At 56.0% G+C, this 12,138-nt stretch overlaps 5 protein-coding genes across 5 annotated transcripts; 2 read left to right on the top strand and 3 right to left on the bottom strand.

Annotated features, from left to right (window-relative positions):
- Positions 1 to 343: 343 nt before the first annotated feature.
- On the bottom strand, positions 344 to 2,566 carry J7T55_004179 (uncharacterized protein; the record flags this gene model as incomplete). The annotated part of the gene is made up of 3 exons (XM_053144864.1): positions 344 to 1,908; positions 1,976 to 2,293; positions 2,515 to 2,566. The coding sequence occupies 3 exons, from the start codon at positions 2,564 to 2,566 to the stop codon at positions 344 to 346; spliced, it is 1,935 nt and encodes a 644-aa protein (XP_052992679.1).
- Positions 2,567 to 3,860: 1,294 nt separating this feature from the next.
- On the top strand, positions 3,861 to 4,301 carry J7T55_004178 (transcription factor pcc1; the record flags this gene model as incomplete). The annotated part of the gene is made up of 2 exons (XM_053144863.1): positions 3,861 to 3,898; positions 3,977 to 4,301. 2 exons carry the CDS (start codon positions 3,861 to 3,863, stop codon positions 4,299 to 4,301), a joined length of 363 nt encoding a protein of 120 aa, XP_052992678.1.
- A 251-nt stretch (positions 4,302 to 4,552) lies between these two features.
- On the bottom strand, positions 4,553 to 4,977 carry J7T55_004177 (uncharacterized protein; the record flags this gene model as incomplete). Its single annotated transcript, XM_053144862.1, has 2 exons — positions 4,553 to 4,584; positions 4,707 to 4,977. 2 exons carry the CDS (start codon positions 4,975 to 4,977, stop codon positions 4,553 to 4,555), a joined length of 303 nt encoding a protein of 100 aa, XP_052992677.1.
- A 681-nt stretch (positions 4,978 to 5,658) lies between these two features.
- Positions 5,659 to 7,723, bottom strand: J7T55_004176 (cid phosphatase; the record flags this gene model as incomplete). Its single annotated transcript, XM_053144861.1, has 5 exons — positions 5,659 to 6,189; positions 6,247 to 6,290; positions 6,376 to 6,448; positions 6,533 to 6,621; positions 6,682 to 7,723. The coding sequence occupies 5 exons, from the start codon at positions 7,721 to 7,723 to the stop codon at positions 5,659 to 5,661; spliced, it is 1,779 nt and encodes a 592-aa protein (XP_052992676.1).
- Positions 7,724 to 9,595: 1,872 nt separating this feature from the next.
- Positions 9,596 to 10,294, top strand: J7T55_004175 (uncharacterized protein; the record flags this gene model as incomplete). The annotated part of the gene is made up of 2 exons (XM_053144860.1): positions 9,596 to 9,785; positions 9,876 to 10,294. 2 exons carry the CDS (start codon positions 9,596 to 9,598, stop codon positions 10,292 to 10,294), a joined length of 609 nt encoding a protein of 202 aa, XP_052992675.1.
- Between the last annotated feature and the right edge of the window lie 1,844 nt (positions 10,295 to 12,138).

Genomic DNA, 12,138 nt, shown 5'->3' with positions numbered 1-12,138 from the left:
TTTGGAAATGCAAGAATGACAAGTGATGGGTCAAGTAGATGTATATCCAAGCCATCTATTTCCCAGTGCGTCCTCAATCCAGGAAATAGTCCAGGCCAGACTCAATGTGCTTCAGTGCTTCACTCGCCGACACCGGCCGAGGAATCCCAGCCTCCTATAGGTGTATCCGTTTCCCGGGATGTCCATCATTAAACGCCGTCGCATGTATGCAGTAGAAGACGAGAGAGAAGTCGTAACGATCATAATTCGTCATCCAGATATTGCTCGTACACCGCATGGCCCAGCAAAGGGCACACGATGCAGTTTGCCGCCGCCCGCAACACTATCGGCTGGGATTGTCACCTCACAGCGCCCCGGAGATCTTCCTCGCCGTGTTTGCCGCCGCGGTTGTTGGGCTGTGGTTGTGTATACTGCCGACCCGGCCACTCGTCTTGCGCACACCGGCCGGCTCCTTGCCGCTGGGGTACCCTCGAAGACTGTCGCCGTTTCGCTTGCCACCGCTGCCACCGCGGACCTTTGTCAGAACGCCCGACGCGGAAGTAGCGCGCATGGGCGAGGTCTGGGCCGATTTAACCCGGCCAAGTGAGCTGCCGATGTTCTCGACGTCGTTGGATGCGTCGTCAATGACCGAGGTGTAGATCGAGGTTGTTGTCGTCGTTGTGTGACTAACAGAACGTGACTTGCCCGAGTTGGGAGAGTTGGAAACCTTCCGTGACGCTCGCATGCGCAGGTGCAGCTCCTCGTCAGACTCGGCGGGCGACTGCCGTTGGACGGAGACGATCTCAGTCTGCTGCTGTGTGATGCCATTCTCCTCCTCAATGGACCGGTATGCACCACCGCGGCTACTATACGGGTGATGGCGGGTTTTTCGCGGTTGCCCTGGGGTGGGCGCTGGGAGGTAGTTCTCTTGGTCCGTTGTAGCATTTGTCCTCTCGTTATCCACCTCGCCCAGCGGTGTCCTATTCGAGGGGCTGCGGTTGGGAGGCGTGGAGGTCTTGCTAGCGCTGCGGCCAATGTTGGCTTTTTGCATGGCGCGGATGGGCGTGCTTGGCTGAGGGTTGGAGGCGGCCATCTCCTTGCGCAGCTTCCTCTCGATGCGCTCCTCAACCCACCATTCCCGGAAGGTACCTTGGTTGAGGTGGAGCCAGTGCTGTTGCGGTCCTACGACCATTCCAGGTCGCATGAATCGCATGTATGCAATGACCTCGTTGGCGGTGAAGCCGTACCTGTAGATGAGGTAGGCTCCGATAAGGCACCCTGTGCGGCCGAGCCCTGCCTTGCAGTGGACAGCAATGCCCTTCTTCCTGACAGTGATCATTTCGTGCGCCAGTCTGATGAACTTACGCACCGTGCCCATTGCTGGGCAGGTGCCGTCTTCGAAAATCATGTCCAGGTGCTGGATGCCCAGGCCCTCGAAGTAGGATGGGGAGTACAATGCCGAGTTCAGTCGCACCACCAGGCCAATGTTGCGCTCAGAGAAGTGGGAGAGGACATTCTTGAACGGTTGTGGCAGTGTCGGATGTGCGTCGACGGCGGCCAGGGTCTTTGGTACGGTTTCCCAGAGTTCAGAGTTCTCTGGGATTTTCGCAACCGGCTCGTGTTGTGGGGAGGCGAAGGCCAGGAAGCTAGGGGTGATCCAGTTGAAGTCGCCGTGCTCTACCCTTTCGAACCTCTCGTACTCGTCCAGGTCGAAGTCCTCGAGGGCGCAGACGCCCTCTTCCTTTGCTTTCCACACACCGTAGACAACATCCTGAACAGTGATGCCGTAGTCGGCCTGGCTATACCCGGCGTCACGGAAAGGCATCAATGGAGGGTCGACCTGTGCAATGGGTGCCAGGGCCAGATGTGGTGGCCAGGATTGAATCAGGACCATGTAGCAAGCCAGCAGTGCAGAGGCATTGGCACGACCTGGGGCAATGGTTAGCTTCGAAAGACGGTTGATAAGGTGGGAGGCTGGGGGGGGGGGGGGACATACTCCTTGGGTCCGCTCTGCTCCAGAACACGACAGGGCGATCCTTGTTCTCCTTTGCACCTAGGATCTCGTGGAATTGGAGGGCAAATCTGTAGAGGTGCCCAATGTGGAGCGGGCCAAAGTCATGGTGGAAGTTGTTGTAGAGCAGAGTGTCGTCTACAGTGAAGTAGTAGGGCTGCTTGTAAGAGGACTTGGGAACTGCCTGGGGACCGTTGCCGGCTCTCTGCGACCGCTTTGTGGGCGATTTCACAGGCCCATCTGGGTAAGGGAAGAGAGTATCCTCATTTGGAGGGTGGATGTACGAGGCGAGATACAGGCGGTCTTCGGAGAATGTTAGTAAGTTTACTGGAAGACGCTGGAGCAGGTAGTCAAGTGGGACTGCGGAAATTGGCGCCCCTGTGCTGTTGTCGACAGCGCCGGCAGCAAAAGAAACCCTCATTGTGGTCCATGAGATATTGGTGGGAATATGGGAAAAGGTGCAGAAATGCAGCAGTGAAAGCATAGAGGTGCGGCTCGCCGCCATTCGGCAGAATACGACGTACCTGGGATATACTCGATGATCTGCCCGAGGTTGGAGCTTTTGGAAGGACCCATGGCCGTCGGCGCCGTTTCTGGCTCGGCGGCTTGGTCTAGAACCGATTGTGCTGTCGAGCTCGAAGAAAGAGCCAGGTGCAGATGCAGATGCAGATGCAATTGCGATTGCAATTGCAGTTGCAGTGAGTGTCGCAGAGTGCAGCGCCTGTTGGGCGGGATGCAGTCCTGTACTCAAAAAGAATATCAAGACGCGAGAGTGCACGTGCGCATATGGCTCAATTGCAAAACAATGTATGTGTGTTGGATTGCGGCGCAGAACAAAAGGTAAGTAGCCAGTATTTACGTCCCAAGGTGAAGGCTCAGGATGGCAAGGTGAGGTGGTGAGGTGGTGGTGAGGGGGAGAGGCAACAAGGAGGCTGGGAGCGAGGAGCTAGCAAGCGCGCTATGCAGAGAAGCAAAGACGATCAAGTCGCAGACTGAGACTGAGATTGGGATTGGGGATATTTGGGATGGAGGAGCAGAGGAACTTCAGAATTGATGCTTGAGAGAAGGAAAAAGACAATGACCCGCAGGATGAAGCTGGGCAACAGCGTAAATATGAGTTTTGCCAGCGGTGTGTGTGAGCTGTGTGTGCAGGTGGCAGAGAAACGGAAATGGATGTTGTCATGGCCCTTGTGTTGCACGATAATAGAGAGCTGGTTTGTTATTGCCTGGAGCTGGGCCCCGTTGCCTCGACTGCAGGCCAATGGCGGCCCCTGTCGTGCTGGGGATCCCATCAAGGGTCCTTTTTTAGGTGGTCGCTTGCTGTCGTCCAAGCAACCAGAACCACCTCGGGACGGGACCAGGCGGACCACGGACGGACCACAGACGGGCCAGCCTGCCAGCCAACGCACCCTGAGGGCACTGCACTGCACTGCACTTCGCTGCAAGCACTGCAGCAGCCTGCAGGTCTGCGGCGTGCAGGCCAGGCCCGTTTTCCAAGCCCCCGGGACCCGCCCAGCTGAGTCCCATGCCTGAGCATGAGCCTCCTTCCAAGGTTCGTCTGGCCCCACACGTCTGGGCCCCCCGTCGTGCCCGACAGCCCGTGTCAAGTGTCAAGTGTCCAGTGTCTGGTGTACAATGGCTGCAGAATGGGCGCTTGGTCTCCTTATCTTATCGGCCCCGAGGTTGGGGCTGCAGAGCTCACAGCTTTCGACCGGAGCTCCCCCGCCAGATCGTCGCCTGCGCGCACATAATAATAAGACCACGCTCAATTGGAATCCTCCCGCGGGCAGAGGCTTACGCCCATTCCAGCCGAACGTCCCAGAGAAAGAGCTTTTACTATCGGCCTTTTCCCTTTTCCCCACACACAAAGATGACCGCTCAGGCCGACCCAGACTTCCCCTGCTCGCTGTAAGTAGGCATGACTCTCCTGTCAGACCGAGGATTCCTTCGCTGAGAGAACGCCTGTTTGTGCGCGTGTGCCCACAGGCAGATCGACGTGCCCTTCCCGACCGCCCGGCTGTCCGCGATCGCAATCAAGGCCATAACCGTCGACAAGGAGCTGTCACCCCTGGTGCGCCGAGAGTTCTCTACCGTCAACGCGTCTGGCGGTGGTGCTGATGGCAATGATGATGATGTCACGGGACAAAACGTCATGAGGGTGAACTACAAGGCCACCACAAACCGGATGCTGCGGGTCTCTGTCAACTCTTTCATGGACAGCCTGTCGCTCATCCTGGAGGTCATGGAGAGGCTCGATGCCGATGTGCTCGAGTCCAGACCGATCGAACCGCAAGCTGGGCCGTTCCGGTGATTCACAACACCCCACACAACCACGTCACGTCACATATTCGCGGCTCCACCCCGAGAGGATTGTTTGAGAAACTGGAATAGAAAGCCTTGTCTTTGCACTTCTGAGTTTAAGAATAGGCCCTGTCAGAACCTTTCCATTCCCTCAGGCGCAGCACCGCGAACCCCTGTCACGCGAAGGAGTCGTGACAGTCAGGATGCTCAACACGCCCCACCAGCCCTAGCAGGCCCCCCATGAAGCGCTGCCCACAAAAATCAAGACTTCGTGACCGTCACCTTGCTCTTGTCTGATGCAGAAAGGTCAGCGGGTCTCCAGAACTCTTGCTGCACCTGACCGCGCCCGGATGATGTTCTTCACCCCGCCCCAGAATTTGGGCCATGAACCAGCGAGTAAAACATTTCAACTCACAGAAAGCCACGTGGTTGCGGATGTGCTCGGCCTTCTCCTTCGTCTGCGGGTAGTACCAAGCTGCATTCTCTAGCTTCTGGCCGTCCGCATGGATGCTGTAATAGCTCGCATCCCCCTTCCAGGGGCAGTGGGTCGAGTGATCCGTCTTGGACAAGTAGTCGGTCTTGACAGACGCCGGTGGGAAGTACACATTCCCCTCGACCTCCTCCCACGTGTCTGTCTCGGCGAGCACGGTGTCGCCGACGGTGGCTTTGGCGTGGCCGGAAGGCATAGTGATGACAACTTGGTGAATAAGTCTGCGAGTGTCTTGTGGTGAATTTGGAGTTGTCTCGTAGTCAGAGCCCGAAGCTAACTTGTCGAGACTATGAAACTGCTCTTCCCGGTTTATATATACTCATAAGCTTAATTAATCAGCATGCTCTATCCGACCTCGTTTGCGGGGTAGCTGTTGGGGTCCGAACGTTAAGACAAGGTAGCTAGAGCAGATGAGAGAACAATAGTCTGTCTTTATGTGTCACTGCGTACCTTCAAGTAGGAAGTAATCATCCTACAGAGCTGAGGTGGTCCTCGCGGGAGGATGCTGGCCAAGTCACACCTTAGAGGCTAGGGGCTCTGAGATGAAAGTCAACTCGTCTCTCGAGGTTGCTTCTGTCACCGCTGAGCTCGCCTGTTGAGGTTGGAGGATCGTCTCCAGGTCGACTGGCCCGCCGCCATACTCGGTACTTTTTTTTGTCCGCAACAAGGCAAAAATAATCTTACGGGGAAAGGGCAGTCATCCATTCTATCCTGATATGCAGTATGCCTAGTGAATAAACCCTGCCCATATCTATATCCTGTTCTGGACAAACAAAACAGAGACCGTCAATCTGATGTGAAACAAACGCCTTGCCGTGCTTCAGATGCTAAGAGTACAATTGTGTACACACACGCGCGCCTACTCAATCACCTCGGCTCAGCCGAAGCACGTCTCCTCGAAATTCGCCAGCTTCGGCATCTCATCCTGCACCTTTAAGAACGTCTCCAGCTCACACCACCCGTCGACTCTGCTGGCGTCGCACTCGGGGAAGCTCCATCCCAGCGGTATCGTCCGCTGATTCAGTACGAAGTGGATGTACTTCGTCTCGCCCGTGCCCTCGCCCTCGACGTAGCCGGTCCTGTCCGCCTTGACGGGCTTGGGCGCCTTGATGACCTCCATGTCCAGCCGAGCGCCAAACGGCGTCAGGTGCGACACAGTGAAGTTGTGCTGGCCAGGGTAGGCTTTGGGCGACAGGGGCGGGTCGTCTTGGAATTGCGTCAGCCCCATCGCGGCGAGCACGGAGACAATGTTTGTGTCGTGGCTGAAGTCCAGGTAGAGGGACTGGTTCAATGGGAAGGTCTCGGTGCTGCTGTCGAGGGTGGTGTTGATCTGGGAGCCCGAGTAGCCCAAGGTGTGGTTTCGCAGCCTGGCCATCACTTCTTGCTGGTATCCGATTCCAACGGCTCGCTGTAAGTGGTATGTCAGTTTTGTGTGCATCTGGATGTTTCACCTCATATCACTTACACCTGTCTTTGATTGGAAACCGCTGTCCCCTGAGAAGAAGAGGTCTATTTTTCCCAATTAGTAAACAAGTGAATGCTGGTCGAGTGGAATACGACCATTCGATTGTACATATTCTCTGGGAGCACGCACCGACTGAATAGCTGAAATGGATCCATTCTTCATAATTGAAGAGGTCGCAGAAGCGACTGAAGCCGTAGGCCACCTGGGTAGACATATGTCAGTGTCTGTGAATAAGCCGTCGCTGGGTGGTGAAAAGGCTTTATGCATGCGCCTCAAGGACACTCACCGTTTCGTACGGGCACATGTTCTGTGCCGCGTATGTATCTTCAATAGTCCAGTCGTACCCTTGGATCATGCTGCTGAGGCGAGCAGTCGCTGCAAACAAGTCAGTCTCGCAATCAAATCTGTAAGACATACAAAAAAAGAGAGTCTTACCCTTTTGCAGATAATTCTGCACCCACTCAATCGTGGCATTTCTGCCACCGTGATCATTGTCCGCGTTCGGGCAGTTCTTATAACCCGCCAGCGAGTTATTGAACCCCTTCTCCTCGATAATGACCTCGATGGTCGCGTTCCTTGTCCACTCCAGCCCAAAGAATCCGGCCACAAAGTACTCGGCCGACTTCAACATCCTGTCCTGCGTGGTGGTCCGCACGATGATCCTGCTGTTGGGGTTGTACAGCGAGGAGTACATGTACGAGTGCAGGATGCCCGAGTCAAACAGCTCCTGCCTGCCCTTGGGTACCAGGATCTCGGCGCCGAGGGCATAGCTCCAGTCGTTGAGGAACTCGAGCGGCCCGGAGGCCTTGAAGCCGGACCCGGTCTTCCTTGCCGCTGCTATCCGGTCGCCAAACGTGACCACGTTGGAGCCCGTCCCGCCCGTTGGGTAACGCGAGCCGTGGCGCGACAGCATCTGGACCTGGATGATGTCGGCCCCTGCCGGCAGAGGGTACTCGTTGACTCCAAAGCCGGGCGACGGGTGGTAGGGCGACAAGAAGCCCATCATCTGGAAGATGCTCTCATTCTTGGACGTCATGCCCTCAATGGGGATGGCCGTCTGCAGCGGCTGGTTGGGCACATAGGTTGCGGTGGGGTTCATGGTCCACGTCTGAGCCAGGAAGGCCGGAGCCCCAGTCGCTGTTGGTCCAGCCCATAGTTCGGGGGACGTCTGGAAGTACTGAGGGACCTTGGGAGTCGGTTTTGAGCAGTCACAATCCGAACCGTGGTGGGGGCGGAACCCGAAGACGCCGGGATTGATTGCGAGGTTCAGGGCCACGATGACTAGGAGGGTGGAGATGACGGTGATGAGGACCGCCCTGAGGTTGATATTGCGCAGGCGGCTGGGAGGGTCGGGTTGATATGCTGGGGGCTGCTCGAGGGGCGTCTCAGTCCCGTCCTCGCCATAGTCTTCTCGTCCCTGGACTAGCTGGTAGCCCTGGGCCTCCTTGGCCTTCAGCTTCAGGGGTGCAGGCCGCATCTTCAACGTCGAGTTGAGGACAGAACGGTCAATAGGCAGAGTGAGTTGTGGTCCTCACATGGACGTCGTTACACAGGGCTCGTTGAGTTGGAGATGCATGTGGAGATGTGTCATAGGGAGCTCCCGAGCGCACGGGCCGCTCGTTGCTATATTTACTTCAGCCTCTGTTGGGTCCCCAGTCCCCACACAACCACCAACATCTCAGGAATGCGTAGGATTTGCGCTATGCATAATGGCATGCTCAGATTCCGCACGACAAGCGGATCTCTTTTATGAGGTCCCACTTGTTCAAGAAGGGGCTGCGCACCATGTCCGGAAGGACAGCGGCTATTGTTCATCGACCATGACCACAGTCTCTCTAGACGACGGCTCGTCACTCTTGATATGTTGTAAGAGATGAGAGGATCAGACACTCTATTCTTCCAGCGTGGTCTTATTATATCAGATCCAATTTACAGACCACTGAGAGCCTGGATTCCTTCAACTGCGTCTCTGGGCTGCTAGCGAGCAGCGACAGGAGATCTTTTTAGGGGACGGCACAGCGTTCACGGCATGGTCCCGAGACGGAACGGCATATTACCCGGTCTCAACGCGGTGGTCCCACGGTGATGTCCGGTACAATTGCAGCTCCGTGGCACAAGTGCGCCCTGCCTTTAGGCTGACAGTTGAAGACGAGCAGCTTGGCCTGCGTGCTTGTCCCACCGCCCTGCCGGATACACGCTGTGCGGCGGACCTGCAGAGTGACTACGGCGAAAAAGCAAACTGCATGTCTTGCAGAGTCGTACCTGCAGACTCTGTCTCGGACCATGGTGCCTAGGCGATTTATGAAGGGGTGCTTTTTTTTTCCGGTTGCAAGTGTAAAGATGCCAAAGAAGAGCTGGGCCGACAGAGCGCCGAGCTCTGCAGGGCGAACCCTGAGAATGAGGGCCATGGCAGATCATCAAGAGTTTCAAAGGGAGTAGATCGGCTTGTCATCTGAGTGCATTTCTCGGACTCTGGGTTGTCTGCGTCTTCAGCGTGGTAGAGTGACTGAGAACGGGAAGGAATCCATTTCCTGTGCCTCCGACAGAGACAGTGAGGCCTCAGTGGCCGTTCTGGGCTGACCTGGCATAGTGATCGAAGTCTTATGGTGTACGTCAGGAACCTCGTGAAGACGGCCTGGCAACATGTGTTTTGACGAGACAGGAGGCACGCAGCAAAGACATAGACACTTCGTGTACTCCTTTCATTTCACTGGGGCCAACGAGTTCCAGCGTCAAACACGCAGACGAGATGATTTGTAGACAATGGCAGGTCCTGATCCGCCCGGAAACATATCAAGGTTACTCGGCAGACTGCCAACGTCCGAATCAGAAGCAAGTCATCCGTCTATGATGGCAAGACCAATTCTCCAGCTTCCACTTTGGGTCCCAGGCGGCATACGAGCGAAACAATTTGATATTTGTCAACTCCAACTGAGCAAGATCATGGAATTGAATTGACCAATCGCCTTACACAATTTGTCAACGGGCGGGTAGCAGTGAGTTGGTTGCTGCTGCAAGAAGAAGTAAAGTCGCAGAGATCACAACTGCCAGCCGAGCCAATTGTGGTGGTTCCGCAAGCTGCAATGTTTTTTACCTGCCTCATGCGGGCTCGGTGTCCATTCAGGATGCATCAACCCATGAATGCAGTCACATCTATTCAGGGGCGGTTCTGTCAAGGCAAAGGAGCACATGTATGTACACGCAGAGGGAGGACGGGGTAGTAGGGGACCGGGGCGATGCAATTACTACGTGCACGCCTGCCCGTAGCCTTAGTAATTCTGCTTCGGGACCACCATACTAAGGATCAGGCCTGGATTTACCAGAATCTCGGCGCAGGCCAGAATTCGAGATGGGATGCCCTCAGGTGTCAAAGACATGGACTTGGACAGTTGATATGGTCTCCATCCTGGTCAATTTCTCGGGGGAGAAGCTGCACGATAATCAACAGATGGCTTCGAGTTTCTGTTCCAGCAGCCCAGCTGGGCAGCTCATACGTGTTGATGATATCCAGATCGACGAACCGCGATGCAGCTTCACAGGTGAGATTCCACTGAAAAGAAGCACAGCTCTGTGTTTGTGAGTGTTGACTGAGAAGTCTGTTCGGCTCCTCCTCGCACACGGTGGCACAGCGAGCATCGAGCAACGGAACATGGACCCCTCGATCAAGCTCGAGCCGAAAGCCAGTCCCGTGGAGATCAGCGATCAGCGATCTGCGCGCGGAAATGTCAATTTGGAAGTTCGGGGTGACGTTGACAAGAACTCGAGGATCCCCCGTCGTCATCACGTGTGCCGGCCCCCCGAGTGGCCGCCCAGCCCGTCTGCCCATCCCATGCCATGGCCGTGGCCCATGGCCCCATGCCAAATCCGGCCGGGCCCCCTGAAGCGAGTGACAGACGGCATTGAGAAATCTAACGGCATCTCATTGGACTTCGGCGCTGTCCTTCTTATCTCTTGGCAAAGGCCCGCCTCTGCAATTAGCCCGAGAGCTTGTTTCGACTTGACCGGGGCCCATTTCCACATCTGTACCATGGCAGTGTCTAGTCGGTAGTGGGAGTGGGACGCTGGGTTTCTTTATCCCTCCTGCCTGACGGAATTTGAAATCGGGGATGGTGAGCGACAAAGCTGGGGTGCATGAGAGGGAGGGATGACGACGGTATGCTTTTTTTTCAGCCCTGACCCGGGTCTGAAGCAGGGCCAGGACGGGCGCCCGTCTGGTCTCACCCACTGATCAGGCCATTCGCCCCGTCTTGGGTGCTGGACATGAGGCCCGACAGCAACCTTAAAAAGTTGCTCACGGCACTGTGGTATTCGCCCATGGCCTATTCTGAGACTCTCAGATAGTTTGCCAAGCCTCTTGGATGCGAGCATGAGAGCTTCTTGGCCGGGGGGCAGGTCGAATCAGCATGGGTGCGTGAAGAAATTTACAATTTTGCACTGCTGGGTAAATGCCGGGTATCGGAGATGGGGAGGCGAAGGCGAGTGCAACGCGGGTGCTGCATGACTGATCTGTTTGACATGGAAATTGGGCGAACATGCTCATTGATTGATCTGCCTGCTGGCCTGTCGCCTGTCAGGCTGTCTGATAGTGGTGATGTGCTGCGGCGGACCATTTCTGGATACTATGTTATAGATACGACCGGAGATATGATAAAAACAATGTGGGTATGCTTTTGGGTGAGGCTCAAAGGCTCTTGCTAACAGCTAGGACAAACGATTTGGTAACGGATTCAGCCCTGTCCCCATTTTTAGGACCCGGGGCAGACCGAGACGTTCATGGGAGTGGACGTGGACGTGGATGTGGACGCGGACGGGACGTCTGGACCCTTGAAAATGAGTGCTCTCATGCATGGCATAGCATGGCACGGCATGGCACATGGGTATGTTTGTTCTTGTTTTAACGTAGACCATCTGGTTCCACGTCTCCGTCTCTCCAGACTTCTCGGGAAGAGACGGACAGACGGACGGCCTGAGAGGAAATGAAGCCGCAGCCCAAGTGACAGTTGATGGCTGCTGACCGCTGTCGGAGCCGTCCCGAGATGTTGAGCAGCCATGGGAGGTATGGGACAAAACCTGTCAGTGTCAATGTCAATGTCAATGTACCGTACCGTAGTGCCACGCTGCTGTCCAAGAAGCAAAGTGCCCAAGCTGTGTGTTCCGTGAGCCCGCCCTCCGAAGCCTTCACCCGGGCACAGACCGATCGACCATACACACAACTCTACTGAGGTCAATCTGAATTGCTACCGCTAGAGCAAACTCTACGCAAGTCATCGACTGGCGTGGCATCCTTTAGGACTCAAAACATCGACAACCTGGGAGGCGATCCATCGTGGCCGTGGCCGATGGGCATCCGATCTTTGCACCCGACCTCGTCCTCGACCTCGCCTTGCCCGATCCGGCAGAAAGCACCCCTGTCGCCGAGCCCCCACACGCCTCGAGTCTTGTTGATGCATCTTTTCTTTTCGTCTCTGCTCTCGCGTCCTGCATGTCAACCCCCAATTGACCCAGCAATGCTTCGGATAGAACAAACACGTTGCATGATGGACAGACCTCTTGCTTTTGCTCATCTCCTCGAGGCTGAACGACCGCTAAGAAAAGCTGTCAAAGGGGGGCAGAAGCAGACTCGGGACTTTGACGTCTGCAGGGGTCTGGAGTACTGCATAGTCAGAAAGAACAGTCTCCCCACGGTTCGCCATTCTCTCGTTTGAGACCCCCCACCCCCCTTGTCAGCCTGCAGGTTTCCCCTACGATCAGATGCCAACGGATGCAGGGCGTTGGAGCCTTTCCGTTCGACTGCAGATGTGCCTGGACCGCCGACTACGGAACGAGCGTTGCGACAGTCGAGCCACCAAGGCAGCTGAAGGCTGAGTGAAGGGCTGGACGGATCACAGCGCC

The sequence above is a fragment of the Diaporthe amygdali genome (genome assembly GCF_026229845.1).
Source record: "Diaporthe amygdali strain CAA958 chromosome Unknown NODE_18_length_871485_cov_64_394520, whole genome shotgun sequence".
NCBI lineage: Eukaryota > Fungi > Ascomycota > Sordariomycetes > Diaporthales > Diaporthaceae > Diaporthe > Diaporthe amygdali.
This window is presented reverse-complemented; position numbering and strand designations above follow the sequence as displayed.